We start from the raw sequence: 26,684 nt of genomic DNA on the forward strand, positions 1-26,684 counted from the left end.
TTTATTCTTAAGCCAGTCAATAGTGCTTCACAGGTGTCTTCTGGTTATTACCTCTGTGGGAGTATATTATCCCCTTCTTACTCCAAGAACAATAATCAAATCAATAGTACCATTGGTTTTGTAAAAGTCATGTCAATTGAATTGCCCTGTACCTTTCCTTCCCATTCCCAGGTGTTTTCAGACCCAAATTCTCTTTCCTAGTCCTTATTTCACATGTGTGCTTTCCTCTCCTTATTAGAATGTAAGATACTTGAGGACAGATACTATTTCTTTTTTGAATTTATATCCCTAGCACTTACTACAGTGCCTAGCACATAATAATTGCTTACTAAAACTTGCTTACTCATGGCGGGGGGAATTATTATATTTTTCAATGCCTGAAGGGTAGTTATGTTGAGAGATCTTCTATTGTTGTATTTCATTTTGGAGGGCAAAATGAGGAATGATGGAAAAAGAAACCAAAGAACCACAGGGAGACTATAGCTGAACTGATACAGAAGATAGTAAGATCCAGGAAAATAACAATGACTTATGTTATTTATGACAATGTAAATGGAAGGAACAAAAAAGAAGTTTAAGTTACCAATCTTTGCCCCCCAGAAAAGAGGAAAAAGTGAGCCTCTCTCCCTTCTTTACAATGCTAAGGGAACTATGGATGTGGGACATTGTATATTCTATCATTCAGTTGATGCAATATGTTAATCTTGCATAGATGAGCTTTTTCTTCTTAAAATATTTGTAGAAGATATGGCTTGATATGTAGGTGAGGTGAGACATTCAAAAATAAAGGTGACATAAAAATAAAAGATATTAAACTTTAAAAAAATTCCCTTTCCTCAAAACAAATTTTTGTTGTATTTGTGGAAAGAGGAGTACACCAATATATTGTTGACATAGCTGTAGATTAGAAAAGCTCCTCTGAGAAGAAATTTGGAAACATGAGAGAAATATGTCCATGCTCAGAGATTCCACTGTTAAGCATATGACTTCCAAAAAGGTCAATGATAGAAATAAAAGCCCTATATATGCAAAAATATTTGTAACAACACTTTGTGGAAGCAAAAAAGCTAGAAACAGAATAGATATTCATCAATTGAGATTAATTCCTTATTGTACTATAAGAAATGTCAAATATGCTTATTACAGAGAAAGATGAAATTTTATATAAATTATAATCAGTAACACAAAGAAAACTATCTGTAATGACTATAACAACTTAAATGGAAAGAATGAAAAGAAAACAATTGCAATCGAAGTTATAACATTATAATAATCAAACAGTCCCAAAGAAGAGCCATAAGAAGATATATTTTTTCACTTCTTTGCAGAGATCAGGGTTCATAACATTGTATATAATATTAGACTTTTCAACATGTTTATTGGTTTTACTAAATCTTTTTCTTCTAGCTCTTTAAAAACATTTTAAAAAAGAGATGAATTTCTTTGAAAGGTTTCACAGAGAAAAGTAGGTGATATTAAAAAAATATCAATAAGATCTGTAAAAAATAAACAGCCTCCAACAAAAAACCACAGCCAAGATTAATGAGTAAAAGACACAGAGAAGCAGATTTTGGCTTTACAAAAACAATTACTTCCTGGTAATTAGATCTATCTAAAAATATAATGCAATATTTTGAGGAGTTGTGAGTTCCCTCTCACTGAAGGAGTGGCAATTATAAGACTGCTTGGGGTGAAGTTGAATGACCTATGAGGGCCCCTTCCAAGTCTGAGACTGCATGATTGTATGTGGTGGTGTGGGAAAGAATTCATTTCATATGACATTATTGGGATTTGACATAACACAAGAGCAGTTCTGCTCAGAGCACATTCAGAAAAAGTGCCAGATAGTGATAATCCATTAAAAGCAACAATCTCCCACCTTTTTCTTTGCAACTTAATTTTCACTCTCCATTAACTATGTATAATTTTATTCTTTCTTGTCATTCTTCAGCCAATATCCCTTACATCTCTAAATAATCTGAAGCCCCAATTTTTCTTCCTCATTTCTAGTCTGTATAAAATAGATTTATTCTTAAATAGAAATATGTCTTTGATCATTATTGCTGACTTCATAGTCTGTTATCACAAAAACCTAATGTAAGAAATGCAGACACTGATATCTTGGAAATGTCTCACTCAACATAAGAGCCAACAAACTCTTCCAACAACTCTCTTTTGGTGCTGGGTGCTTCATGTTTTTCTGAATGCAGATTCCATCTGGATAATCTGGAGCAGTCAGTCTGGGAAACTGTACCCTGCTATATATGACAGATACTGGCCCCCCCTTTTTGACCTTTTTCTATCATTGTTTTGCATATCTAAAGCTAAATGAACAGTGTTGCTCTGTTGGCTAGAGATGAAGGTTAATCTTTGGTAGCCTATAAAACTAAGGAAAGACTTTTTAAGAAAAATTATAAATAGGGGAAAATGCTATTCCAGATGTTAAGAGCAGGCCTGAGTTCAATCAGAAGCTTTTTGGACTTTTTTCTAAAATGGCGAATGGAGTATATCTGCCTTTAAATACCAACTTTCCCTGTAGACACTGAGGGATTTCTGTTATTGAGTCCTGACTGTAATTTCCTGCACATTCTGTTCTGAGTTACTTGAAATCTGTTCTTGACACATATTTTTTGGTAACCATATAGCTTCATACAGAGGAGTCTTTAGACTTTTATTAAATTCTCCAGGTGTAGGCCCTACCAGTCCCTATTTTATCACATTTCCTTGACTTTTCCATGCTCTAACAATTTGGCCAAAGTGACCTGTGCTTCTGTTCCCAGTGAAATATAATATAATATAGAGAAGTCCCTTGAGTCCCTTAGATTGTGTAGGTTTCAATGGATTGTACAAAACTCAGGATCCATTAGTAAAGTATCATTATCCTCTCAGGACAAGAAAATTTTTCTTTTCCAGTGATTGACCAAATTAATCTTAATTCATTGTAGTAGGGTAGTATTGAGGATAGAGCACAGGAATTGGAATCAGGAAGAACTGAGGTCAAATCTTGCCCTTGACAGTTGCTAGCTGTATGACCTTAGCAAGCCTCTTAACAATTTTTAGTCCTAAATTAAATAAGAATAACAATAGCAGTTGCTTCTCCTGGTATTTGCGAAGATCAGGCTAGTTAAATATATGTATAATTCTTTGCAAACTTTAAAGTACTATATAAGTATTAAATGCTACCACCACCACCACCATCATCATCATTTTTAGTTGTACAACCCTGGACAAGACATTTAATTTTTTTCAACCTCAGTTTCCTCATTTGTAAAATGGAGACAATAATAGGAGGTTATTAATGTGAAGAGAAAATGAAATATTATTTGTAAAGTATCTTAAAATGCAATATAAACACTATATTATTATTATTAATAAAAGCAGAAGGAGTTGTAATTGAATAATTTTTATCTGTCAGAGACAGGAAGACAATTTCAGAAAATAAAACATTTCAAAGTCAAATTACATAACAAAAACTTCCAAAAGTTTGAATTCTCTTATGTAAGGAAACATTCCACACACTATTAGGCACAAAGTAAAAGTAACATTAGCCCTTCCTGTGGCCACTTATTTCATTGGTCACATGATTAAGTCAATATTTTCTCTAGATGAGGAATTATTTACTTATTTTCAGTTGTGCCCTAAATTTTTGTGACTTCTTTTGAGGTCTTCTTGGTAAAGATACTAGAATACTCTGACATTTCCTTTTCCAACCCATTTGACAGATGAGGAAACTGAGGCAAACAGGGGTAAGTGACTTGCCCAGTATCACAGCTAGTATCTGAGGCCACATTTGAAATGGAGTCTTCCTGGCTCTACGGCCAGTACACCATCTAACTGATGTGGTGAGGAATAGAAAATGCTTTTTTTTTTTTTTTTTTTTTTTTTTTTTTTTAATGTGACCTTACTGGGAAGTTGTGGAATCCTATAGATTGATAAATGTTATATACTGTTATGGAAGTCTGATTGATCACAAAATCCTTTGAGTGGAAAATTGTCAATAATTTGAGAAGTTAAGAAGAATGAAGATTGAGAAAAAAAAAAGATCCAACATCTATTTTAATAAACAGAAGGTTATTAGTAACCTTGGAGAGAGCAATTTTGGTTGAGTGGTAAGGCCAAAAGCCAGAGAGAAAGAGGGCAAGTAAGTGAGAGAAGTAGAGACCAGACATGAAGCTGGGGTTTTTCCTTAGGAGTTTCATTGATCTGATTTATATATAGAAGCACTTTATAACCATGAATTGTAGCATAAATTCTTTTGATGAATTGATTTGTCCAAGGGCATGAAGTGAATTAGAAGCAGAGTATAGCTGAGAATTCAATTCTATTTCCAGGTTACTTAGGTTTAAGTTTCAGGTTAATTAGTCCTTTGAGGTTGGGAAAGGGAGATATCAAAACTTTGGGGTCCCAGACAGGTGTTGTGAGATGTTAAGGGGCAAAGTTTTATTGCAATAGTAATCACAAAAGTAGGCTGGAATTCTAAGGGAATTCCGCAGAGAAACAGGAGCAAGGAGAGACATTTATTCAGCTTTCAATCATATATATGCTAATAGATATTTAATTTTAATTGGATCAAATAGATAGTTCAATCATCGATAAGTTCATAGGTAGGAAGGAGTTTGGTTCTCATTGACCAGATTATTACTGACCAGATTACTGGTCAGCAATGAATTGAGGAGTGGTCTTATTCTCTGTGGGGATTTCCTGAGGACAGAAGCTATCTGACTAAGAATCAAACAGATTGGGCATGGGAGTTTTCAAAGCTGACTTATTGTTAGAACAGAAGACCCCAAGGTCACCCCAAACCACTGCTATATTTTCCTAGAGCCTATATCGCATCTTTTTCCCCCCTCATACAGTCATCCCCAAATTCATTTGGGATAAAGGGACAGAGATCTCATTTTCTGGAGCTGCTTCATGCTGATAAGGGGTGGAGAGCTGTTCATACCTACTGGGGTCCAGACTGAGGAAAGGAGGCAAGATGGTGGCAGCCACATTCAGAGGGATGCTAGCCAATGCTAGTCAGGGTGAACAAGTTCTTGGAAGTTCATAGCTTGGAGCCTGGAATCACATATAGGTTAAAATGCAGGGGCTAAATATGAGCAAAAAGAATAACCAAAAGTGGAGTTAGTAGGGACAATAGCTAGGAACTCCACCCAGAGGAAGACTGGGGCTGGGTGGGGGGGTGGGAGGGTGAGGGGGTGGGATGAGGCTATCATGAATGTCCATTGTCCAGACAGCTTTTCCTAGAATAAATACCAAGGAATGGTTTCCCCCAAATCCCCAATTTTGTCTCCTTGAAGAGGTGGGGGCAATGTCTGAAGCAGGGGCCTTATACACAGGGAAAGGAGCACTCAGATGACGTGGGTTGCAAACACCATAATATTTAAGAGGTGGTAAGCATTGGGTAGAGAGGATGGCATGCAGAGTGAAGATAATGATTAATTTTAAATAAATGTAATCTCTTTCAGAAAAAAACCTGAGCCTTCAAGGAAGGCTTTTACCCAATTAGTAAAGGTGACAACAAAAACCAAAAAGAAGTCATCCCCTAAGAGGGGATATATGTGTAAAAACCATCTGTCAGTTCTTCCCTGGGTGTGTACCCCTCCTCCAAAGAGGTTGCAGGATGGGGGGTTTAGCAGCCCTTTCACAAACTGCGCATATTGATAGATCTGTTTGTTTCTCCCAGCTTGTGACCAGTAGAAATAGGTTACACAAGGGATTGGAGAGCATTTTATTTCAAGTGAGTATCTTAGTTAGGCCATAGAGAAGTTCTTACTGGCTGGCTTCGGGATTCGGAATGTTATTTCTCAGGAGTTCATGAAAAAGCTTCAAGGAAGGTGGTGTGGAAGCATTAGGGGCACTTAAAGCCAGAATTATTTTGGAATATATAACCTACTATTATTATGCGGGTAAGAGATCCTTTCTGGCTAGAAAACAAGGGATAGTCAGGTTAAAAGTTATTCTCCTGGGAGTTAGCTAAGGCAGGAAGGTCACCCCAAAGACAGCAAGTTTCTTTGAGAAGTAAGCAGGTCTGAGCTGGGCCCTATCTTTCATTAGGGAGGACCAAGGCTAGACAAGAGATTACTTTAGCTTTCAGGATCTTAACAGACTGATAAGACTGTGTGGGTCTTTTAACAAAGAACTCCATAGCCCAGTGTGGGGTTGAGGGGACTGGGAGTTAAGGGTTTGTATGGTTGAAGTCAGAGAAGCTGGGGCTGCAGATCAAGATATCATCTAATCCCTACTGGCCATGTGCATTGGTGGGAAGTTATGTTCCCCTTAGAGAGCAAAAAAAAAAAAAAAAAAAGAGTCTTTATGCAATGAAATGCAAAGGAAAGCATCTTTAAGATTTAGAGTGGAGAACCATTGTGTCCCCTGGGATCTGAGTGGGGACAGTATAGGGATTAGGCCACTAAAGCTAGGGCATGATGACTCTCCCAGGGATTCCTGGGTCCTAGACAGAGGGATCTCCTTCCTCCCAGGTTTCAGAGGGAATATGGAAAGTCTTTGAGAGAAGCACAAAAAGTTCACCTGGAGGTCCGAGAAGGGAAAACTGGGTCACCAATGTCAGCATTTAGTCATGCCCCAACAAGGGAGGAGAACAGGAGAGAATAATAGGAAGGAAGTATTTAGATGACAGCCCACCAAACTGTCTAGGTAGAGGGAAGGTATAAAAACAGTTCTTAAGTTTCCCTTCAATCCCCACTACTCTCTGGGGGGAGGGGTGGGTGACATCAGAGTGCTGGAACAAGACAGAAACAGATACAGAAATTCCATATCAAAAGGGAATTTGATGGTCTTACCAATCACATCCAAAGTTACCCTGGGTTCTGTAATGTTATAGAAACTGAGATAAGATAGAGATTAGAGAATTTTTAATATTTTATTTGAGAGGGAGAGATTGTGCTGGGGGCAAAACAGGATCCATGTGGTCCCCAGGGCTGGATTGGATTCATGTCTCAAAGCATCCAGCAGAGAGTGAAGAATTCTAAGGATTCTTATAGGGCTCCAGCAATCAGCGAAAAAAAAGCAGGATTGGGGTAGAGCACTGGTGAGTGGGAACTTCCAGGAACAGACCATAATTTGCTTCTGACAGGTTGGGGTAAGGATCATAAATCCTGATAAGTTGGAAGGCTAGGAGCCAGGATGTCTGGTTCAGAGGGTTCCGCTCTATAGAATGCTAGTAGTCAGAGCTAGTTATCTCTGTCCTAATTTATATCAGTTCTAATGGTTGGGAAGGGGGTTGCCATTGAGGCTGAACAATTCAGGGAAACCGAGTCAGGACAATTAAAAGAAACTGTGCCATAATAGATTTGACCACCATGATGGAGTGAGTGGGTACCTGACCAAGTCCCAAACCCCTTCCAGAGGGCAGGATATTGGGGGGGACTTGGACCTTGGGGGCAGTCTTTTCCAGTGCCCCTCCTGATTGCACTTGGGGCAAGGACGTGGGAGTCTCCTGCAAGGACAGTTTCAGGCCCAGGGGCCCTGTCCATGATGCCTAAAGCATAAACCCTCATGGTTCCCCATTACTGCAGCAGCTAAAAATTGAGCCTGTTCTTGTTTTGATCTCTTATTAAAGACTCCAAAGAATTTTCTAACAGCTGAGTTTGGGAAGTTTGAGGACCCAAGACTAACTCCTGCAGCTTTCTCCCTCTCAAGTGGTGGACTACTGACTGAATTAATTCAGAACTCAGGAATATCATTTACAGTTTGAAAATATTTTTTTTCTCTAATAGTAAATTCTACCATTTGTAGCTTAGGGCTAGATACATTATTTTAAAAGTTTGCCAGGACTTAAACTCATAAGAGATTTTTGTTTATCTTGTTTTATATATTTAAACTTATCCTGGTGCAAAGGATCAATCATGATACAGGCTTATAAATTCTTAGTAAATACATTTCTTGATAGAAACTATAAATCCTAAACAGGCTTATTTCTCAGGGCCATTGATGCTTACCCTGATGGTTTCCAAAAAAAAAAAAAAACCAAACACCTCAGAAGCTTATAAATTAAGGAGAGTTCATAGAGACTCTAGAGAAGGGGTTGAGCTTACTAAATTTCCCATCCCAATTATTCTTAGTGCTTTCCTGGGCTGTTCTGTTTGGCACCTTCCCCACTCTGTGAAGAGGGAAAGAAGTTCACACTTCATACTTAAAGGTAAACTGATAAGACTTAATATGATGAAATAACTCCAATCAATTAGTTAACAATTTTAGAATTTTCCTAAGTAATAGCTAAATAGTTTTAACTGTAGATTCTATTCCCTTAAATAAGTTTCCCTTTTGTTTTAGGGAGAAAACAAGACAATTCTTTTTTTTTTAACTTTTTATTTTCAAAAAATATACATGCATTATTTTTTAACATTGACAGTTGCATAGCCTTGTGTTCCAAATTTTCCCCTCCTCCCCCACCCTCTCTCCTAGATAGTAAGCAATCCAATATATGCTATACAATATTCAATATATGTAAACATATTTATACAATTATCTTTTTTTATAATATTATCCCTTGTATTCATTTTTCCAAATTCTCCCTCCCTCTCTCCTCTCCCTCCCCCCGATGACAGATAATCCCATACATTTTACATGTGTTACAATATAACCTAGATACAATATATGTGTGTAAATACCATTTTCTTGTTACACATTAAGTATTAGCTTCCGAAGGTATAAGTAACCTGGGTAGATAGACAGTAGTGCTAACAGTTTACATTCACTTCCCAGTGTTCCTTCTCTGGGTGTAGTTATTTCTGTCTATCATTGATCAACTGGAAGTGAGTTGGATCTTCTTTATGTTGAAGATATCCACTTCCATCAGAATACCTCTTCATACAGCATTGAAGTGTACAGCTATCTTCTGGTTCAAACAAGACAATTCTTAAAATTAAGATAAAACAGATTTTAAAATAGACTTAATTTTAGTTAATGAACCTAGACAAACTGAATCGAAATTTGGTTTTCATTTCTCTTTTGTGAGCCAGGAAAAGGTATCAGTTTTTACTGACAGGGCCTTCAGAAGTCTGACTCTGGATAACTAGAGTTCCTAAAGTAGTGATAAACTGCTTTTCTGTTTTCCTAAAGTTGCAGAACTCTTCTATTAACACTATCAGTGCAAATAGTGGGCTTTCATTTAAAATTACTTTTACTATCATCTCAAACAAATTTCTAAATTATTTTATACATGCATAGAAATCATTTATCTGTTGGTCACATAAAAAAAAAAACCTCATAAAGTTATCAAGTTTGAAGCAATTATATCCAATAAAGCAGTTAACATTCATAATGCATGTTTTATGTTAAGCACTTCACAACATTTATTATTTCTCTTGACAAATTAATAAACTGGGCAGACATAAAATAATTTGCCATAAATTTCACAGCTAATATATATCCATAATTAGACAGAGAATGGTGGTCTTACCAAATGTAGAGGCTGACTGACTTTCTGGATACTGCCATGGTACCCACATTCTTCCTAGGAAGTTCCTGGACAGAAACTGATGAAAGCTGGGGTGCCAGAATATCCCTTTGATTTCAGGTGCCAGAGCTCATGGAATACTGACCACAGAGCATGACCCCCATTCCGTCCCCATTACCCCAAGCAGATTTTGGGGAGGCATTTGGGCAAGATTATGTGAGGTCCCCATGGTTTTGCTTCCCTTATTTCTGAAGATGAGGCAGAATGAATTTCCCTACAGTTCTGAGATGAGAAGAGTTGGCAAACAGAGACTTGGGCTATATTTATCTTGCTAACAATCACCCCAACTGAGATGTTTCCAGAATTTTTTTTGCTATTTTAATCTAGATTACAGAACAAACGTGACACAGATATTCTACACAGAGATGCAGACATACATAGAATGACATGAAAGAAGAATGTCCCATATTTGCCAAAAAGATGTAAAATTTTGCAAAAATCTGTCCAATAACACTTCTGTCTTCTCTGGAGTCCCAGAGAAGGTGAAAGGGTGTAAAGGTTCCCTAGGAACTTTGCTGAAAATTGCAAGAATTTCCCAGTCTGGGTGTCCCCAGTCCAAGAAAACTTGCTGAGTGTGGAGTCATGATGACTTGGACGATCCTAGATGTTGGGGGTATCCCAGCTATAGGACTGTGGGAGAAAAAAATGGTGGGTTTACCTTGACAAGGAGAGAATCAAGCCAGAGGAGACCTGACTCTCCCTTTATGGATCACCAGATGTTGAAGTTGAGAAAGAGGGATCCCAAAAGTTTGGGGGTCACAGACCAGTGTCACAAGGTGTTTCAAAAGAATTTGCAGTCTTGGATCCATCTCCTACTCAAGGGGCAAAGTTTTATTGTAATAGTAATTGTAACACCATTACAAAAGCAGGCTAGAATTCTAAGGGAACTCTACAGAGAAACAGAAGCAAGGAGAGACATTTATCCAGCTTTCAATCATAGATATGCTAATTTTGTGGCTCATAGGTAGGAAGGAATTTGGTTCTCATAGACCAGATTATTACTGACCAGATTACCAATCAGCAATGAATTGAGGAGTCGTCTTATTATAACATGACAGAAGAGGTATAATTACCTAAGATTTATTTTGCTTCCTTTCCCCATCATTCCCCCAAACATAGAGTGATCTCTGATCTTGAAAGGATAGACACGAATGGCAAATATGGAATTGAAGTCCCATTGATCAGAAGAAAGGTAACAGTTGACTTAATTGCCCTTAATAATCACAAATTTTCAGACCTAGCTGTATAGATGTCCAAATTAGTTAACCTTTCTCATTTAGTTAAAGCTAATATTTTAATAGCAATTTAAATTTTGCAAAGTACTTTTCATGTTATTTTATTTGATTCATCACAACAATCCAGTAAAGTAGATTCTGTTATTTACATTTTATGAGTGAGGAAACTGAGGACTTTGATAAACTGGGGAATACTTCAGAGAACAGTATTGAGTCTGATGAAGGTCCTTGAGAATATTAATTTTAATTATGAAGATCAATTGAAAGAACTAGGGACATTTAGTATGAAGAAGAAAAGATTTCTCAAGAAAAGATTCCATTACTTGGAAGAATATTTATAGATTCTGTATAGGATTTACCCAATTTAATGGAGATGAAGCTTTAATCTGGTATTTATAAAACATACTGAGTGGATAATAGAGCAGTGGTTGGGCTAGTGTTGTTGTTTGACCATCCCATTTCTTCTCCCTCTTTTTGGTCATACGTGTCCTTGATGATATATTTTATGCCATTTTTTGCAATTTTTTATTCTAATGTGTTACAACCAACTTATATCCCCCCAATCAATTGATAAACATTTAATCAAGCACTTAAATGTGCTGGGCACTATGTTAGACACTGAGAATACAAAGAAATGAAACCATCTTCTACTCCAGGAAATTACTATTATTATTTTTAACATATTATTTATTATATAATTAATTTATTATTTTTTAACTTTTAAATACATTGTATAACTATTAATTTTGATGTTTATATAAGACATTGGTATAGGACCACCTAACATGGTGTTCCCTCATCAGAGAAGGTCCTATATTCTACGGGCAAAGCAGAATTGAATTAGTTCAGAAGAAACACAAGATGTGCAAAGTTAGAGAAACCAAATCAAATATTTGTGTCTGTGGTGGAGCATTCTAAGCTTGTATTGGTCTGCTCAGCCACAGTCGGACACACTGTTACTCAATTTTAACATAGTGATGTCATTTTGGTCCTCTTTGAGAATGAAGGAAAACAATCAACCAACCAACCAACTATATAAACCTAGGAATTGACAGTTTTGTGATATCTATCTGCGTCTAGGGTGGGAGAAAAAGGGGTGTGAAGAAAGAAAAAAGAGAGTGATAGAGACAGAGACAAAGACAGAGAAGGAGCAACTGCTCATGGGGAAAAAAAAGTTTCTCCAGTTCTAATAATGGGAAAAATATTTACATATAAAAGTATTTACAAAATAAATAGAAATGCTATCATTATTTCAATGGCCTCTTCTCAGAGACTAGAGAAACTATTATACTACTTTAAAGAGTCTTTGGAATCTTAAAAAGTTATAGTTTAATTAATATATATGATAAGTAGGTGGGAGACTGGCAATTTAAAGTCATTCTAAAGAAGTTATTTGAGTTAATGACTGAAAAGAGACCAAGTCATGCAATGAAAAAAAAGCATGAAAATTTCTCTCCTAATAGAACTGTTTAACCATTTCTTATAAAGAAACTTAACAAAAGGAAATTGCCTGAGGAATCAAATCTGAAGAGAAGGACAGAGCAAGACAGAGAGGAGAAAGAGAGAGGGGGGGGGCAGAGAGATAGAGAGACAGAGAAAGATATCCTGAGATGTTTGAGAGAAAGAATTTGTCCCTTAAGAGAAATTACCTTAAAATATATTGTGAAGAAATGAAAAGAGAATTCTTGAAAGACTTGACTATTATATGGAGAAACTGAATGGTAGGACTGTGTTGCAGAAGTGAGAAATTAAAAACAGAAAAGAGGGTTAGTGATAACTATATCTTTAATCTTTCTCATAGTTTAATAATAATAACTTATCATTGTGTCATTATTTCTTAACTTATTAATAAATTTTATAATCATTAACTTTGATGTTTCCATAAGTTTGATTAGCAGTTTTGAGATATCCCTAACTAGGAGGGAGAGAAAGAGGAGAGAAAAAAAGAAAGAGACATACATAGATAAACAGAGAGAGAGAGGGAAAGAGTGACAGAGAGATAGAGAAGACTGAGAGGAAGCAGCGATTATTTATGGGGGAAAAGTTGTTTGTTTGTTTTTTTTACCATTTATTTCGTATTTAATAACCAAAAATGGAGCCTAATGGCTCAGTGCTAGTTGATAAATTAATGAAAAAGCATTTCTATTTTTTTTAAATTAAGAAATATCCAATGAATCCAATTCTTTTTGTGCAACAAGAAATTTGGTTTTACAGACATATTATATCTAGGATATACTATAACAATTTAACATGTATGGGAGGGAGTAGAGGGAGGGAGGGGAAAATTTGGAAAAGTGAATACAAGGGACAATGTAAAAAAATTATCCATGCATAAAAAAAGAAATATCCAATGACAATCATGGATTACTTTAGAAGCTTGATGAAAATGATCATGGTAATGATTCACTTAGTAGGTTGAAGAAAGTTCATCTCTTGTAGGCTGAGTATAGTATGAATGTCTTTAAAACCCTTGCTGGATAAAATAACTTTTTTTTTAAAAGGAGGAGACATTAAGTACTCAAGATAAAGAAGGCTTTGGGGCAGCTAGGTGATGCAGTGGATAGAGCACCAGCCCTGAAGTCAAGAGGACTGTCAAATCTGACCTCAAACACTTAATACTTACTAGCTATGTGACCCTGTGCAAGTCACTTAACCCCAACTGCCTCAGGAAGAACAACAAAAAAGATAAAAAGGGTTTCATGTAAAAGCTGATTTATTTATTTATCATTTACTTATTTATTTTGAAAGTCGAGTCTTTCAAGAATTATTTTCTCATTTCTTTTACATGAAATAAAAGATGATTTTTGAACTTAGTTTTGAAGGACACTATGGATTGTAAGATGTGGCAATGAGGTGGAAATACATTTAAAATTGATAGTCTAAGCAACATTAATGAAACAAGAGATAGAACATTTTAGGTGAGGAACAGCAAAAAGGCCAGTTGGCTAGACCACATGGTGTGTGAAGGAAAGTAATGTAAAATAAGACTGGGAATGTAGATTGGAGCCAGGTTTTGAAGGACTTCAGATGTCAATCAGTTGCCTGAATTTTATTCTAGAAGAGAAAACTATTGGAATTGATTGATCAGAGGAGTGACATTGTGATAACCCACAGGAAAATCACTTTGGCAGCTGTATGGAAGATGGATTGGAAAGACTGGAGGCAGAAAGGCCACTAGTGTGGGGGTCTTGTGATCAGAAAGAAAAGGATGAATGAGAAAGATACTAGGGAGGTAGAATTGACAAGACTTGCCAATCAATTAGATATGTGAGGTTTGAGAGAATATGTTAAGGAAGACTGAGATAGAGAATCTGAGTGAATAAAAGAATTGTATTTTCTAGAGAAATAAAAAAGGTTAGAAAGGAGGAAGGTTTTGAGGAAATAATGAATTCTGTGTAATACACCTTGAGTTTGAGATATCTATAAACAATACAATTCTAAGTGGTCAGTGAAGGTAGTCTGGAAAACTGGGGCTGGGTCCATAGATCTGGGAATCATCTGCAAAGAGATGGTTTTTAAGAGAGAGAGGGAGAGGGAGAAGAAGAAAGAAAGGGAGAGGGAGAGAGTGAGGGTGAGGGAGAGAAAAACAGGCCCAGGACAGATCCTTAGGGTTTAACTATATTGTTACATATTATGGTTGCCTCTATCACCTGCAACTTCAATCTTTCTGATATCTTACTATTCCATTATTTTTTTGTCATGTAACATCACTGGAGAATATTAAAAATATGGGTTTTGTACTGTTGACTTTTATGATCACTGAAATCCCTCAACAACTTTCCAAACATAGTACACATATAAGTTCTAATAAGGATGATGATAAAAGAATTTCAGGTCTAAGTTAAATGGGTTGGATGATTTGCTGAAACCTTCTAGCTTTTCGTTCTCCCATGTCCTAAGCCAGTCAGTTACTCAGTTTGTTTTCTATAGTCATCATCTTTGCAATGAGCCGACCAGGAACTGATCAATTCCTGGGGTTGTAGCAAAAGATGACTGATCAAAATAATTACAAAGCATCCAGAAAATGGGGTGTGATAGAAATGTGAATGTACAGAGAATGCAGGTAAGATGAACAGCAGCCTGGGTGTCAACCTGGAGAATTTTAATTATGATATTTGCAAAATAAAATATTTTGACAGATGCTTTTAAAATGCATGCAAATCCCCAAGTACCTTTTGTATGCTAAAAAGCAAGCAGATGTGTTTGTAGCATTGCTAGTCAGGGCAGCAATTTTTTTTTTCCTCCTGGAGTTAATACTCATGTGTCATTTGGAAAAAATGCCCATTTTAGTTACCATGATTGAGGGCAGGAGTTCACTGATAGCATTTTCTGTAGTTCGTGCACAGATCTGTATCTACTTATCTGAATTTTTATCCCAGAGCTATAGACAACTTCTAGCTGCTGTGAAGACCTACATCAGACAAGGTTTGCCTTATGGGCATAGATCTGAGGCCAAAATGCTTATGAAATATTAATTCCATGGTGGGGGATGGAGTGCCACTTCACTACAGCTTGGGTTTTGATATAAGCTTTCCTTTTGGGAATTTGGAATCATTTTGTAGAGATGAAACTTTCATATATAGTGCTATACTTTTTCCCAAGCCATCTTCCACAGGATAAAAAAAGTGGCACCAGATTGTAATTAATCATCTCTCCTTCCTCATGGTTTATTAAGGACTCTGGGCTCCAGTGCTGGTAATGAGTTCCATTTGCTGGGGAGCCCAGAGTTCTATGGCTTTGTTGCCAGTTGCTTATTTCAGATACATTTACTCCGGAAATGCCTTTCTTCTTTTTATTTTCCTCCTTTTCCCCTTCTTCACCTTTCTTGTCTTCATGTCTCTCACTTGTTTCTTCCTTTCCTTCTTTCTTCCCTCTTTTTTCCTTTTTCCTTCTTTTCTTCCCTCCCTTCCTTCCTCCCTCCCTCTCTCCCTCCCTCCCTCCCTCCCTCTCTCCCTCCCTCCCTCCCTCCCTCTCTCCCTCCCTTCCTCCCTCCCTCTCTCCCTCCCTCCCTCCCTCCCTTCCTCACTCCCTCCCTCCCTCCCTCCCTTCCTCCCTCCCTCCCTCCCTTCCTCCCTCCCTCCTTCCCTTCCTTCCTTCCTTCTTTCCTTCCTTCCTTCCTTCCTTCCTTCCTTCCTTCCTTCCTTCCTTCCTTCCTTCCTTCCTTCCTTCCTTCCTTCCTTCCTTCCTTCCTTCCTTCCTTCCTTCCTTCCTTCCTTCCTTCCTTCCTTCCTTCCTTCCTTCCTTCCTTCCTTCCTTCCTTCCTTCCTCCCTTCCTCCCTTCCTCCCTTCCTCCCTTCCTCCCTTCCTTCCTCCCTTCCTCCCTTCTTTCCTTCCTCCCTTCCTTCCTCCTTTCCTCCCTCTCTCCCTTCCTCCCTCCTACTTTCCATTTTCTCTTTCAAAGTAACTCATTTTTTCTTTACATTAAGTTTGTCTGGCACCACCCAAATTTCACCCATTATTCCTGGCCTATCTTCATATTTCTGTCACACTCTATCTTCTAAGTGCTTTGCAATTATTTTAATCAGTCACCTTACTACCATCTCAGGAATTGATCAGTATGTGGTAGTCTCATTTTAAAAATGATGAATATAGACAATAGATCAGATAATTAAATAGCTTAGGACATTTAAGAGTAGAAAGCTAGAAAGATTTAAGCAAACCATTCAACAAAATCAAAGGAAACCTGTTTCTTTGAATACTTGAAAACAACTGTCATATCTTTTTAACTCTTCTATTTTCAAGACTGACAACCTACATTTATCCTTTCCATATGGGTAGGGGTTAGAGGATCAGCAATTTAGAAAATCTATGTAAATGTTTTGACCCCCACCTTTGTACTAAAAAGTTTCAATTATTATGTTATTAAAAGATAAAAAAGTTAACATAATAAAATACTGTACATATATTTTATGGATTTCTGGGTGTCTAAACTTTTTTCTGTGTGTCTGCAGGCCTGGGTGTGTTGTCTGCAGCTATTGTAAAACTCCCCCAAATCCCCACTAATTTCTTATGGTGACTTGTGTTATATTGAAACCACAATGAGGAAAGTTGCTATGTGGAAGGAATATCTGTAGTTTCTTCAGTTAATCATCACATGATGTTATGAGAGGGTTCCTTATCATTCTTGTTCAGTCTTCTCTAGATCTCTAGCTAATCAATGTCTTTACTAAAGTATGGGTCCCAAAAGTGAATATAATATTCCACGTGTGGTTGGACCAGGGAATAATTGTGTGAGACTAAGGTGGGTGGTGGATAGGGTAGGGGAGTGACTGAAATGATGCATATACTGTCAGATTTGGTGGATATAATGTTTGTTTTGCTTGTTTTTTTTTTTTTTTCAAGAGAAGGCTTATTAGGTAAATAAGATTAGGAGGGGAATGTTTTCAAATGAGTGTGATATTTAAAAAAGCATTTAAAAGTTTAAAAAAAAAAGAAACTCTGACCTGTGTTTCTGGACTATATTTTCTTTGATCTTTCTAATTCTTTTAAATAGTGAGTATTCAGAGAGAGGTGGGCATGTGCAACTGTGTGTATTAACCATAGAAAATGTCAGTTAGGTTTTTTTTTTTTTAGGTGTTTGGGCATTGCATTTGACTTTCTATTAATACTCCTAAACATCTGATTTTTTCTTTGTTGATACAAACTTTAGTAACTGAATGAAGGAGATATTGTTTGGGGACTTCCTAAATTACTTTTCTTCAGTTCTCATATCAGTTAATATTCCCCAGATTTTGTCCAAGTAAAGTCTTGGCAAAAGATGGAAGAAAGACTCCCTCCCCAACTTCCATCTGTTAAAGTCTCTCCATTCTTTCATTTTCATCCCATCAAGTTCTTTCATTCACCCAACTTGAGTGCCATCTGCTCAAATCCATTTTCCCAAAGGAAATCAGATCCCAATGTCACCAATCTTGATTCCCTTTGATCTCTTCTTCCTCATACTTCATATACTATTTTGTCTATATTTGTCTTTTGTACCTATCTCACTCTCTCTTAGATAAAAAATGTGACTTTCTTTTTACTTGTTAGATTATGAGCACTTTAAAAACAGAATCCATCATCTCTGTTTCTGTCTTTCTCATTGCCTTGGATAATGCCTTGCAAATTGTGTTATATATATTGGTTGAATTAACTTGGAAGGACCATGTGATTTCTTATTTATTACTATTGTGATAATCATGATAGAAACATCATGGATTGATGCTTTATATTGTCAGATCACACACTTTTTATTATAGTATGATTTTAAAATAGCACAATGCAATGAATTCTATGATATTTATCTTGGAGAAACATTTCCAGCTTTGATATTAGCAGGAAATCTGTCCACTGAATTAAACAAAAAAGAAATATTTGAAAATGCAGGAAAATTATCTTTATAAGTCTGATGTTGGGGAGAAATGAACTAATGCATACTTACAAACCTTATAAATTTGTGAAATTACTAACATGATTTGGGAGTTGTTATATCTTAATCTGAGTACTAATGGACCATAGTATACTGAATATGACTCAACAATCATTTAATAAGGAATTACTCTGTGCAATCAGCACTACTTTTGCTTAAATTCTGCTTCTGAAACATACTGACTGTATGTATGATTCCAGACAAGCCACTTAAGCCCTCAATTTCCTAGGCAACTCTATAGAAGTTGCAGAGCCCATTTGTATTTGTAAAGGGAGTTTCCTCAACATTACATTCTGCTCTTCTTGACTTTTTGTGATCTCATTTGGGGTTTTCTGGCAAAGATACTGGAGTGATTTGTTATTTCCTTCTGCAGCTCATTTTATAGATGAAGAAAATTGAGATGAACTGAGTTAAGTGACTTGTTCAAAGTCATCCAGCTAAGTGTCTGAGTCCAGATTAGAATTCAGGTTTTTCCATAGTCTTGGATCAGCACTCTATCTACTGGACCACTTACTGCCCTGCCAATTTTCAAATTTTGGCCTCCTTTGATCATTGACACCATTTCCCTCAGCCTCATTTTTTCCTCTTTTTTTTTTTTTTTTTTTGAGATTGGAGGATGGAATACCAAATTCTTCCTTCCTCTGGAGAGGGCAGAAACTAGATTTTTTGGCTTCCTCTACTCTTTGCTTCTATGCCTGGTTTTAGAACCACAGAACAAAATGCCCCTACACCCAATACTTCATAATCTCCCCCTCCTTGTCTCCTTTTGTATGTCATTTCCCCCCTTTAGATTATAAGAACCTTGAGGCCAGAGGCTGTCTTTCTTTGTATTAATTGTATGTAATAATCTTTTTATTATTTGTAATAATTATATACAATTAATTATAAAATTAATCATATTATTTGTAATTAAATGTATTTAATTAATTGTAAAAGCTTAGCACAGTTTCTGGAACATAATATGCACTTAACAAACTTTTATTGGACATGTAAAAATAAAATCAGAGGTTTAGTCCTTTCTGTAATGTGCAAAGCCCTAATTAGCTAGAGGCTGAAGGTAAGAACAAACAAATCTCCTTCTTTTAAGAAATTTATATTCTGCTTGGGAGCAAGGAGGAGACCATATGTTTAAAAAATATGGGATAATTTGAGTAGGGCGAGAACTAACAACTAGAGGAATCAGAAGGGACTTCCGATAGAAGAAAGCATCTGAACTGAGCTTTGAAGGAAGCCAGGATTTCTAAGAGGTAGAGAAAAGAGCCAGTTTTTGGCTTGATGGATGATGCACACCATCCACAGAGATGGAGGATGGAACATTGAGTTGGAGAACATCTAGGAAGACAATGAAGGGGTATAAGAAGGGGAGCAATATGAAATAGAACTGCTCACAAAGCAAGAAGTCCTTTCCATTTATAAAACACCCTCTGGTGTTTTCTCCTTTTCTATAATGGTGGATGGTTAAGGAGTCACTGATTTTTCAGAGTTCAGTTCCAAACAATACTTCCCATTCTGCCACTATTATTGTGGTGCCCACGTGCCAGCTTGCTTAGGTTTTCTGCCTAACCTCCCAATGTCACCAATCTTACTTTCCTGTGCTCTTTCTTTCATTGTGCTGCAGGGAATAATTTCTCTACAGCCAAGGATCTCGTGGAGGAGATTAGGTCGTTAACATCTGAGAAAGAAGGGCTGGAGGGCCTGATCAACAAGCTGCTGGTGCCTGTTGCCAGGAACATCAGGAAATTGGAGAGAATTAAAGAAGATTACAACAGATTGAGACAAGAAATGGAGCAGGGGGAGACTGCCTATGGTAAGTAGTTCACCAACTGTTGGCTGACAAGAGAGCTTGCTATGACTGTGTCAGGGGTAGAACAACACTGCTTCATGGGAATACTACTGTGAAGGGTGACAGAGAGAACACTTTCTCAGTTGGGAGCTGGGGGTGGGTTAGGATTTTTGGCAGGCAGCTGACTAACAGGAGGAGGCTGGATCTGTTGTCAGTTTTTGTCTTGTTATTTATGAGTGACATTTTTTTTCTCCTTCCCCTCTGAGTTTGCTAATGGTCTTTTGATCATTTAGCACAATCTTTCTGTTGGCAGGGATGTCTGAGCTATTTCTTTGGTTGATACTTATTTTGGTATTTTAAAACTTAACAAATTGCATCTGTGTGTAAAGGTTGGTAATGCTGTGTTGGCAGCTTGAGAATGATGAGATATTGTTGAAGTACAATAGAAAAAAAACCTTTACAAAAGATGTGGAGTGAAAGAAACAACATGAGAATAGTATGCACACTTATTACAACACTATAAATGAAAAATCACTAAAAGAAGTCAAACTCTGAGTCACTGAAAATCTAATAATGGTTCTAGATAACAGATAATAGATAATGAAATACACCTCCCTGCTCTCCACAGAGAGATGGGGAGCTATGAGGCAAAATACTGCCTACATTGTCAAAGGTGTTCAATGTTTTGTTTTTGTTTATTTGCTTTTTTTGTCACAAGATTCTATTCTGGGGCTTGAGTGAGGATGGAGGTGAGATATATTCAGAAATAATAGTGAAATAAAATCAAAAATATATTTAAATAAAATGAAAAGGTTGATAAAAATAGCTTCTACCATATTGGATTTCAGATACAGGTAGTTTCAAAAGTGCATATCAAAACCAAAAAAAAGTGCTATGTATATATGGGGGAGGTAGGTGGGGAAAGTTGCCCTTTTGGAAATAAGAGGAGATTGAGGTCTAAATTTCATAGTTGTTTATGGCTTTGAGAATCCCTGAATTTCAGAGTGGGAAGAGACCCCACCCTTCATGCTTACTTGCCTGTGTTATAGGCAAGTCACCTGACTTCTTTGGGTCTCAGTTTCTACATGTGCAAAATGAAGTAGTTGAACTAGTGACTTCTGAGTCTATAATTTGAGGACTCTATAACTTAAAATATCTTCTATTCCACCTTTAACTTGAACAGAAATCTATAATATCTTCAAATCATTTCAGGGTTCAATAGCGTCTGACCGTGAAATCCATTTGGTGTTTTCTTGGCAATAATACTGTAATAGGTTACCATTTCCTTCTCCAACTCATTTTCAGATGAAGAACTGAAGCAAACAGGATTAAGTGACTGGCCCAGGGTCACACAGTTAGTATCTGAGGCTAAATTTGAACTCAAGAAGACTAGTTTTCCTTATTTCAGCCCAGTACTCTATTCACTTTACCACCTAGCTGCTCCAACAATATACCCAGCCAAAGTCTACAGATCACCAGTTATGGGGACATTTATCCATTTTTCTATAATTGTATTTGTTGGGAAATTTGTCTTTATGTACAATGTTTGAGAGACATAATTTTGGAGTAATTTAATCATTATATCAATAATTCTAGCATGTTTATTAATGAAAGGATGGTCATTTGACTATCTTTCTTTTATACCAGAGAGAGTCATGGTAGCAGGCTCATGACTTTGGAAGAGTAGTATTCCCAAGGGTTAATAATCTGATTGTTAACAATCTGAGTAACAATGAAAGAATAAATATTATAATGAGGGATTGAACCTATGAACTTTGATCACATTATTTATTTATGTTACCCTCAGCCTTGGGCAATCTATTCAATAATTTATCCCTACTTAAACTTGAGTAGAACACAATGATTTCCTCACCTGAGTGGAGTGTTAGTTCAATATTATTATCAATAATATCCTTCAAGAGATTGAATTTTTGAGCCTCCCCAAACCATTAGTTATTAATAATAATTTCTCTCAGAACCAAATTTTTTTTGTGATTTGTGCTCACTCTCCTATTCTCACTCTTTTCTATGATACCTCCTCAAATATTTGAAAACAGCTTTTCTGTTTTCCCCAGGTTTTTTCTTCCTTAGGGTAAGCAGTCTCAGCTATTTCAAACATTCTTCATGACATGGTCTCCAGCACCTCACCATACTGGTCCCTCTTCTCTAGATATGCTTCAATTTGTATCATTTAAATTTTGGCCCATGGAACTCAATGTATCCTCCCTAGACTACTGCAGTTATTTCATCTTCTAGCTTCAGATATTTTTGTTCTCTTGCTTGTTTTTCCTTTGCCTCAGACTTTCCTAGTCTGTCCTATTGTATGTTTTGTCAGTTCTCACTCCCTGGTCCCCACATCTGGGAGCTTGTGAATGTGAATGATCTTCCTGCCTTAAGTGTTCTTTTTGAGACATTTTTTTCCAATGCTTATCAGTCATTTTAAAGTGCCCCCCATCCCACCTCCACTCTCTGCCTCTGCTTCTCTATGGAGACCTTCAGGATTTCCTATCCCACCAGACATATTCTGCAAAATAGTCCTTATCGATTCATTTTGTGCCTCCTTGAGATGCAATTTTTTTCTTTTCTTCTTCATTCATTGTTTCCTATCTCCTTCCCTCTTCTTACTCAGTGACAACTTTGTGACAGTTGTCACACTTATCATCCTGCTGATATGTTGGGATTGTTTTTTCTTTGATTTCCCTTTCTCATCTCACTTTTGCTACCCTAGACATCTCTTTCTCCAGTGCTAATGCCTCTCACTCCAGCATTACTTATTCCAGGGGGTTTATAGACACACAATATAAGTCCAAGATCCCTGAAGTTCTCCTTGAATCCTGAGTTGGTATTTATAAAGTCTGTCTCTGGCCAAATAAAAAATTTCTTTCTCAGTGAAGATCTCCTCTCTATTTCTTTTTTTTTAATTTTAATTTTATTTTATAATTATAACATTTTTTGACAGTACATATGCATGGGTAATTTTTTACAACATTATCCCTTGCACTTACTTCTATTCAGATTTTTTCCCTTCCTCCCCCAACCCCCTCCCCCAGATGGCAAGCAGTCTTATATATGTTAAATATATTACAGTATATTCTAGATACAATATATGTGTGTAGAACCGAATTTTTTGTTGCACAGGAAGAATTGGATTCAGAAGGTAAAAATAGCAGTTTACATTCATTTCCCAGTGTTCCTTTTCTGGATGTAGCTGGTTCTGTCCATCATTAATCAATTGGAATTGGATTAGCTCTTCTCTATGTTGAAGAAATCCACTTCCATCAGCATACATCCTCGTACAGTATCATTGTTGAACTGTATAATGATCTTCTGGTTCTGCTCGTTTCACTCAGCATCAGTTGATGTAAGTCTCTCCAAGACTCTCTGTATTTCTCCTGTTGGTCATTTCTTATAGAACAATAATATTCCATAACATTCATATACCATAATTTACCCAACCATTCTCCAATTGATGGACATCCATTCATCTTCCAGCTTCTAGCCACTATGAAAAGGGCTGCCACAAACATTTTGGCACATACAGGTCCCTTTCCCTTCTTTAGTAGTTCCTTGGGGTATAAGCTGGGTCAAAGGGTATGCACATTTTGATAACTTTTTGGGCATAATTCCAGATTGCTCTCCAGAATGGTTGGATTCTTTCACAACTCCACCAACAATGCATCAGTGTCCCAGTCTTCCCACAGCCCCTCCAACATTCATCGTTATTTGTTCTTGTCATCTTAGCCAATCTGACATCCATTTTTCTTAAATCTATTTTGGTCAGCTACAAGCTGAAACAATCTGCGGGATAAAATTATGAAGCAACTATAAAGTATTCCTTTTACAAAGACTAGTTTAATAAGTTATTGCAGCTTTTGAGAGCAAGGCCCATCTAGCATAATGAATTATATGCTTATTCATTTAATAAATATTTATTAAATGTCTACTATATACCAAATATAATGCTAGAAGGTAGGGATATGAAGAAGAAAAAAAATTAAATATTTGAGAGAATGAATTAATATGTAATAAATAGGGATAGCCTTATTTTTTAGAGAATTGACATCTTAAAACTTGGAGGAAGGCAATCAATATATACAAAATTATTTACTTTTTAAAAGAAGAGTCACTTGAAAGACATGATATGATGAAAAAAAGGAATGAATCTGGTAACATAGTACTTAGATTCAAATTCTGACTTTTTTTTTTTTTTAATTACTTGTGTGATCTTAGGTTATATAATGTCTCTGTGGCTGGTTCCTGATCTTTAAAATGAGGAAATTAGATAGTTTCTCTTGTCCCTTCCAAAATTCTACATGATAAAGATCCTAAGGTATTAATTCTAGGTTGTTATGAATGAAGAAAAGTAGGAAAGCTTGTAGTTAGAAATTAAATTATGGAATAGCCAGTTCTATCTTAAATTGGTATGTTGCAGAAAGAGACAGGCTCAAGGTAGCAAGTTCAGTTTATCAGGTCCTGCTAAAGCTTCTTTCTTTATAAAACATCACAAGTGAGATACATACATGTTTCTCTTTGAAGTTCCTTTCATATCAGGCAAAATTAAAGGGATCTTGAGTTATAGTCCTAAGTTGACCACAAAGAGCAAAACTAGGTTTAAAATCCAATACTTTTTAATGGGACAGCTCTGGAAGGCATTTTTGTCCCTAAAGAAATAATTAGTTTAATGGGAAAAACAGAAAAATTACAAAATAATTGGGAAGTTATTTGCTTCAAATAGTGGTGAAACTTTTGAAGAATATATAACAGACTATTTTGAATGAATACTAAAATTTGAAAACAAATAAACAAATACATGATTCATTCAGTAGTTTATTTTTTAGGTAGAGGAGATCAAATTTATATTTCTAAGATTAATGACCTTTAAAGTGCGTTGGGATGGACAGAATCAGCTATATCCAGAAAAGGAACACTGGGAAATGAGTGTAAACTGTGAGCATTGTTTTTTTGTTTTGTTTTGTTTTGTTTTTCTTCCCAGATTATTTTTACCTTCCGAATCCAATTCTTCCTTTGCAATAACAACAACAAAATTCAGTTCTGCACATATATATTGTACCTAGGATATACTATAACATATTTAATATGTGTGGGAATGCCTGCCATCTAGGGGAGGGGTAGAGGGAAGGAGGGGAAAAATTCAGAACAGAAGGGAGTACAAGGGATAATGTTGTAAAAAAAAATTACCTATGCATATGTACTGTCAAAGAAAATGTTATAATTATAAAAATTAATAAAAAAAATAAATAAAGTCCGTTGGGTTGGTAGAAAATATGAGGAATGGGGGCTTTGGTTGATCTTGGGGCAAATCATTTAAATTCTCTGAGACTTCATTTTATTATCTGTAAAAGAAGTAGGTTATACTATATAATCTCTAAGATTGTTCATATTCTAAATCAATGATTATATGTTGCTAAAATTCTATTACTTTTTAGCAGGGCTTCTTAAACTTTTTCTACTTACAACCCCTTTTCACCTGAGAAATTTTTACATGACCCTGGGTTTACAAGTATATAAAATAGGTATACAAATCAAATATTTACTGACAGTCAATTACAGTTTCATGACCCCCACATTCAATTACAAGACTCCATATGGCATTATGATCCAAAGTTTAAGAAGCTGGGTTTTATAGGAGGATTTGGAATCAGTTGAGTTAATCGCCCAGTTACCACTTCTCCCACTTAGAATAAGTGATTAGATGACATACCCTGAAATGTGAACTAAGTCCAGGTAATTCTCTTGTATCAATCACTTGAAAAATCCTTGATATTCAGAAATCTTTAAAATGCATTTCATGAAGTGAAATGATGCTTCACGATAAGTATTTTTTGATTTATTGGAAACTGGTATTGCTCTTTGAGTTTTAGATAAAAATAGCATGCCAAGTTTGGAACCTGTAGATTTAAATATCCAGAAGTTTAGGTGCAGAAACCTCCTAGTCAAGTCTCTGAGAAGGAATCAATTTGGGGAAAAAAGTGTCTTCCTTGTTTTCTTCCACCCTTTGGTTAGAGAAAGACTTTATGAACTTCAGAGGTTTAGAGAATTTTGGATTTTCCATCAGTGTCCTAATCTTAGCAGCATCTCCATTACAGAAGAAAAAAACATTTGTATTGGAGGACAAGGACAAACTAATCATATTGAAGAAAGACAGCTTTAAGAATCTATAAGAAACTGAGCAGAGACTTTCCCCATTCTTAAAGAACTTTAGGAGTATATCAATGAGGGCAAAAAAAGACTTTTAGTAATCTGAAACTGTGACCCTAAGCTATATTTGTACTCTAAGTTTGAGCTCATTTTCCCTTAGATCCTGTATATATTGGTGGGAGAATGTGTCACAGACTTTTGGGATATGGTTTTATACCATCTATTCCTTCTATACCATCTTAGTTACTATCCTGAACTAAAAGTAATTTGTCCAATTGATATAATTGATAATGGAAGGAACTAAATCAGTGGGAGCTAATGAGTTATAGAATTAGAAAGTCATTTACTCTCCCTACCTCTCAGTGCTACTCTTAGGACTCTGAAAGAACACGGCAGCCAAGTCTGGGAATTGCACCCACCAAGTTGGGTGGGAATTGGAAAAGTAGTACCAGAGCATATGCTACAATATGAAAACCTTTGGAAGTGTTTGAATTATTCCTTCTTTTTCATGGGGTCCCATAAGTCAATGAGAGTAATATCTATTGTCAATATGCCCTCCCATTAATGTATAGTTCCCAGTTGATTCACCAATCTAGATCCCCTTTATGCTATATTTGCTTT

General features: G+C 36.3%; 1 protein-coding gene across 1 annotated transcript in view; it reads left to right on the forward strand.

Annotated features, from left to right (window-relative positions):
• Positions 1-26,684, forward strand: part of DISC1 (DISC1 scaffold protein) — a 491,977-nt gene that overhangs the window by 194,868 nt on the left and 270,425 nt on the right. The window contains exon 9 of the mRNA XM_074262397.1: positions 19,740-19,928. Within this exon, the coding sequence (XP_074118498.1) occupies positions 19,740-19,928 (189 nt within the window). The remainder of the gene's footprint in view (positions 1-19,739; positions 19,929-26,684) is intronic.

Source organism: Sminthopsis crassicaudata, chromosome 4, assembly GCF_048593235.1.
Source record: "Sminthopsis crassicaudata isolate SCR6 chromosome 4, ASM4859323v1, whole genome shotgun sequence".
Lineage (NCBI taxonomy): Eukaryota > Metazoa > Chordata > Mammalia > Dasyuromorphia > Dasyuridae > Sminthopsis > Sminthopsis crassicaudata.